The 6424-nt window shown below is 42.1% G+C and overlaps 1 protein-coding gene across 1 annotated transcript; it reads left to right on the forward strand.

Moving 5' to 3' along the window:
- The first annotated feature begins 551 nt into the window (after window positions 1–551).
- On the forward strand, window positions 552–3975 carry LOC117745024 (zinc finger protein 436). Its single transcript, XM_034552979.1, has 3 exons — window positions 552–700; window positions 961–1452; window positions 1969–3975. The coding sequence occupies exons 2-3, from the start codon at window positions 996–998 to the stop codon at window positions 3351–3353; spliced, it is 1842 nt and encodes a 613-aa protein (XP_034408870.1). The 5' UTR covers window positions 552–700; window positions 961–995; the 3' UTR covers window positions 3354–3975.
- Window positions 3976–6424: the final 2449 nt, after the last annotated feature.

Genomic DNA, 6424 nt, shown 5'->3' on the forward strand with positions numbered 1-6424 from the left:
AACAACAGTATTATCCTGCATCTCACAAATCCATTTGTTTCGAATTGAACAATAATGAAGAATCTCTTTTTATTCTGACAATTTGCAACTAAATGTATAGATGTATGTATTTATAGATCATTCTTAATGCAAGGAAAATGTTCTATTATGGCCGTTTTATATTGGTTTTGTTTTTAATCTTTATGAACAAAACTAATGTACATCAATATCAATCAGACCTCACAGCTTGAACAAAGCTTCGGTAAATTACATGACAACAATAATTATACCGAAATAAGATCAATATAAACCATTTATTAATAGTACAGTAGATTTCAGGCAATGTTTGGAAGTGTGTCTTCGATCGAGAAGTTGTAGTTGTGTGTGTGGAATTCAATTAATTGAATTATTTCCCTTGAAATTAAATGTTTAGCTTGTGACGTGTCTAAATACTTCTCCATCAGTAAAAAGTCGTTGTTCAGCTGTTCATGTTTTGCGTGTCACTGCATTAATACGTCAATAATCAAATAGTTACTGTCGCTTTAAATACACGGTGGACTGGACATCCCGGTGGTCCAAGCTGGTTGGCCACAAACCGCAGGAAGTGAGCTGCTCTTCCTGTGTTATCATCACCAACGTTACACACTAATGTAGACAGTCGGTGTCAACGTACGCCTAAATATTTACCAGCAGTGTCGGCTGACTCGCCCAAGTTTCAACGGTATGTCTTTTCTTTTACAGCAGACAAAGGCGGAATGACGCTGACAGATGACGTAACGAGAAAACGGCAGTAATTGATCCACAGTGCTAGCCTACCGCTGCTGGTGCGGCTTAGCTATGATGCTAACGTTAGATAACAGAAAGACGGCCCCCCAAAGAGCCGGATAAGATGAACGCGTGTTTCTGTGGTGTTTGTATTGTTGACACCTGCCTTGTATGTCGCCGTCTGAGCCTCAACCATGTTGTTCCTCTGGTCCACAGCACAACGGAAGAGACGAAGTCCTAATGGTGACAGCATGAAGATCAAATCTGTCAAGAAGAAGTGTTTGCTGAACAGAGCAAAGAGGGGAGGGACGCCACCTGATGTGGACGGAGTTAAAGCTGAACATATGCTGGAGCCGGAGGAGGAGGTCGAGGAGGGCTCTCGTGAAGCCTACACTAATGGAGGTGGTCTCAACATCCAGATCAAGGAGGAACCACTTTCACAGGAGATCAGCGAGGAGCACGATGGAGACTCCTCCGGCGGTTTAGACACTAAGCCTGACATGGTTGCACTCAGGTTGGATGGTGACCACCAACAAGGAGGCATAAAGGAGGAGTGTGACTCAGACCTAGGGCCAGTATGTGACTTCACTGAGGCTGCTGTCAAGGAGGAGTCTGAGTCATGGGTTAAAGAAGAGAGAGACGATGAGCTGGAGGCCGCAGACAACATCCAGGGAGATTATGGAGAGGCAAAGCAGGAGGTCTGCACAGGTAGAAGCCGGATCTTTATGAAAACAGGCACATTTCTGGCTAAATATGCCCTGTGTATTTCTTGTGTTCTTCTTCGTTGCACTAATAAAATGGCAGGGTATCAGACGTGGCTAATTGTCAGCTTTACAAATGCATATTATTATAACTTTGTTGTAACTAGAAGTGTCAAACTTAACTGCAGTTCTTTTGTTTTGGTAAATAATAGAGTTGAACTAGGTTGTGTTGTCTTAAGAAAGTTATGGTTGAATAGCATTTCCTCTTTTGCACCAGCATTTGTATTTACCTTCTTGCATAAAGATCAGTGACAGACAATATTGTGGGAATAGTTTAGTTTTCAACATAAAAAAGGTCCATTTGGAGGACATGCAATAGCTTATATTTGTTTACCGTAACTTTAAATCAGTACATTTTAGATCGTCTGTATAACGTGGTATAAATCATCAGTGTAAAATCCTATTTGTCACCTTTTTTCTTAATGCACTCTGCTTTCTGTGTGTGTCTTCTTCTCCTACTTAGAGTCATCATCTGACTTCTATCCATGTCCTCACTGCACTGTCTCCTTTACTGACTTGGACTTCCTGGAGAAGCATGTCAAGTGGGTCCATCAGAAACAGTATCTTGCCAAGCTGAAAAGATGCCTCTCAAGCCGCACACTAAACCTGACCCCTAAGCACACCTGCACTGTCTGCAGCAGCACCTTTAAATCTAAAGTACACCTTAGGGTCCATGTCCGTGAAGCCCACCCTTCTGCCCCTCCCCGCAGACTTCACCCCTGTCCAACCTGTGCACGCAGCTTCCAGTACCTGAAGAATCTGAAGAATCATTGTCAGCGCTGGCACAACATGTCTGTGGTTACCAGAGGGGGGCACCTCAGCTGCGCCGACTGTGGGAAGAGTTTCAAAGCTACCTGGGGTCAAGGGCCACATTTGTGTCATGAACCGCATAATACAGAATCTGAGGATACGCCAATCTGTCTTGATGTTGGTGTGCAGTGTCCAGAATGTGGCAAAAAGATGGGCACACCCCAAAGCCTTGAAGATCACATGCGCACTCATACGGGTGACAGGCCGTTTGTCTGCAAGGACTGTGGCAGGAAGTTCGTGGAGCGCAGCGGTTGGCGTCAACACATGAAAATACACACAGGGGAGAAGCCGTACAAATGTCAGGTGTGCGGGAAGGCCTTTTTAAGATCGCACCACCTCAAGTGCCACTTAACCACACACTCTGGCAAGAAGGAATATTCTTGCTCTGAATGTGGAAAGGAGTTTGGATTCAAGTCAAGTCTGGATCTCCACCTGAGGACGCACTCCAGTGAGAAGCCCTTCCACTGCGATGTGTGCGGGAAGAACTTTAACACTCAGAGAAACCTGAGGGTTCACACCAAACTCCACACCAAAGAGAAAGCTCACCAGTGCGGGGACTGTGGGCTGAAGATCGGAGATCTCGGGGCTTTGAAAATACACCTGCGGACACACACCGGGGAAAGGCCTTACCACTGCACAGTCTGCGGCAATAGGTTCATTCGCCTCGCACATCTGCGAAACCACCAACGCACCCACACCGGTGAGAGACCCTACAAATGCACTGAATGCGACAAGAGTTTCACTCAGTCTGGCGACCTGGTGAAGCATAAGAGGATACACTCTGGGGAAAAGCCCTACGAATGTCCAGACTGCCACAATCGTTACACCTCCTCTGGTGATCTGGGCAAGCACAGGAGGAGTCACACTAACCTGCGGCCCTACACATGTCAAGAATGTGGAAAAAGCTTTCGTTTGTCGGGCCATTTGAAGACGCACATGTTAACTCACACGGGGGAGAAGCCATATTCCTGCCCCAACTGCCTCCGCAGGTTCGCCCGCTCTCACCACCTTTCTGGTCACGTGGCTAAATGTCGCTGAGCGTTTATGAGAGACCTGTAAATATGCTGCGGTATCTACGGGAGCTGTACACAGCCTTCTGCTAGGGTTTTTAATGAATGTGCTAATGTAACAAAATCTCTGTCTATATATGATTATTTATATGAACTTTCTGTAACACTCTTTGATTTTTTCTTTGTTATTGCATGGAAAAAAATTGAAAACACTATCCCAGCTTTGTATGTTGTTTTTTTTGTGCAGGGCCATTCGAAACTGGTTTCTGCTAGACACTACTGTAAAGGAGCCAGTGGACATGGTATGAGGCATGTGGGAAATGCAGATTATAGATTGTATTTTCCTCCCCACAGAATAGATCTCCGCTGTAAACATTTTATAAATTATTTGATGAATGTGTAGGAGGCATTAGTTATGTGTATTATATGTTTGAATGTGGAGCCTACCTCAGGTCGACCACAGGTGGCAGTCTGTATTCGTGTGGCAGGCAGTTTATATATGGGGCACAGGTGCAACTGACGGATTTAATGATGCATGGGTGACGGGGAGATCGTACAAGACACACCAGAGGGAGACCAGGAAACTACTAGATATCAAGTTGTATTGTCAGTTGTGAACTATAATTAAACGGGAACTTAACCCAAAGATACGAACGGCCTGGAATCTCTTTGTAAAAGCGAGTAAGGAACAGGATCTTGTCCCGCACCCAGCTGAGTGGCTAGTCATGGAGATCAATAACTATATAGAATGCATGAACACTGTGTGTGGTGCTAGTGTACTTTCTGTTACTGGGAGAGGCCACATTATTTGACGCATTTGTGCACAAGAGTTGAATTACCACAATACGGATGGCCATATTTCAGAAACTGAAAATTGGAGAATTGGCTTGTAAAAAAAGAAGAAGAAAAAAGCGTAACAGTTTACTTACTTTAATAGGTGTTTTTGACAGATCTGGGGCAGCGCTTTGAAGTAGGAGTAAAACATTACGCTTGGTATCACTGAAGAGTGGAGCGTTGAATGGGGACTCTGGTAAAACAAGTTCTTTTGATGAACTTCTGCTTTAAGAAATCATTATCAAATGCTGAATTATGATGTCCCCCTCCCCTGTTACATTAAACATGATAGAACCCCTTATTCTATTGAACATGGAAAAGCTGTCATTTGTTTGTCTTGAAGCTGTGAATTTACCTTATTAGACTGCATTTAATTGTTTTACTATCTTACCTATATGAGCAGGGTGAGTGTGTGTGTAGCAATCAATATGTGTTTGATCACTTTTAATTGACCAGATATTGTTGTGTTGTCATAAGGATCTCCCTCTTATACGACAAAGTCACACCTTTTCTCATGTCTCATGCAAAAGTTGGCATGCTGCACATCGTATCCCGGAGGGGCGGATCCTTTTTTTCTCCCAATATTGCGTTAAATGCAGAAACTCCGCCCTCGAGGGGCGGGCGGACGTGAAAAAACCACGCACGTGATACTTTGCCACGTGATACTTTGCCACGTGATACTTTGCCACGTGATACTTTGCCACGTGATACTTTGCCACGTGTACCGTATCTGCAGAGTTTGCATCGCCTCCAAAGTCAGCTAGTTTCCCACCAATCCTCAAATTGTGTGTTTCTTTCGAGCCGTAAAACTAATGAGTGTTTATGTTTATGAATGTTTAAAACATGGCGGACACCAGTTGGCTGACTGACTGTCGCACAACTTTAATGAAACTCATGCTGCACGTTTTAACTTCTTAACTTCCCCGACGATCCATAATGTCTGTTAGTTAAGTTTTCTCATATCACGCAAATATACTTCTGTAAATTGAACTGAACAGTTTCTACGTGATTTTCAATAGACTGCAGTTTCCTGTTTTGAGAAGTCAGCACATCATGTTTGATACGTTACTTTAACACACCATTTGACATTAATACAAATGTACCTCTTTTAACGAGTTGTCTCTTCAATAGCAGAATGTTATTGGATATATATCAGAAAAAAATCAATCTTATCAATCAGCCCGCATGAAACTGCTCTTACAAATGAACAGGAGATGATATCTTTACATATTGTAAGGTCACATGCTTTATTGACAAACGAGTCAAAGGCGTTTGTATTTCCTAGTTTGTGGCCGTGCATCACATGTTTACTGCTGTTTGTCATAAAATCAATAACTTTGTCTCTGTATTTAACACGATTTGAGGGTATATGACACGTTTTGATTACATAGTAATGATTTTAATTCACATTCATGGAAGAGTGGCATTCATAACCGCATGCACGATGTAACGTATTATCTTGTGAACACATTAAAATCATCCCAGCAATAGTACCTTCTTCTCACACACAGCAGGATAAATATAATAAACAGAGACCTCTACTGGCATTTAGGCCATTTCTACAAGATTCATCAAAGAAGGTGGACCTTGAATCATAACACTCCAGTTGAGACACTGGGAAATTTATTCCCAAATGTTTTTTGTTGTTTACATTAATTTCAGTAGCTGATAACAGCCTCAGTGTGTTTGCACGGAATTTGAAACACTGCCAGTAATGTAAATATTTACTATGACAATACAATGACAATGTAGTCAAACTGCTTAATTTATGTTCTAAATTAAATGTCATATAATACAATGTAAATGTAAATTGTTGAAGACGTGCTTTCCCCAAATTAAAAGTTTATAAAAGGACAAACTCTGGCAGATAAATAAGAAGTTAGTGCTATTTATTTTGGGTTTTTTTTTGCTTCTGAAGTAAACAGTGCATACCTGAAGCTATAGACATTCAGGTTTATGTTAGCCTGCTGCTGACCTTCAGTGAAGGGAGTAATGTGCTGATACAATGAAACCAGAAATAATGTGTCTGTTGATCACCATCCTTTCATCAGCACTAAATCATGCACAATTATAGAAGACCTCGTGTTAGTATGTGACACAGGTTCCTGTTTGGGGGGACCTTAAAAGTGGTCAGTGCAAAGGTGTTTTTACAGTGGAGATAAAATATAGACAGTTTAGTGATTTCATTTATTATCTGGTTATGAGCTCAATATTCTAACAGTTGTTTGACTAATACCTAGTTCACACTATACAAATTTAGTCCCG

This window comes from Cyclopterus lumpus, chromosome 16 (assembly GCF_009769545.1).
Source record: "Cyclopterus lumpus isolate fCycLum1 chromosome 16, fCycLum1.pri, whole genome shotgun sequence".
Classification (NCBI taxonomy): Eukaryota; Metazoa; Chordata; class Actinopteri; order Perciformes; family Cyclopteridae; genus Cyclopterus; species Cyclopterus lumpus.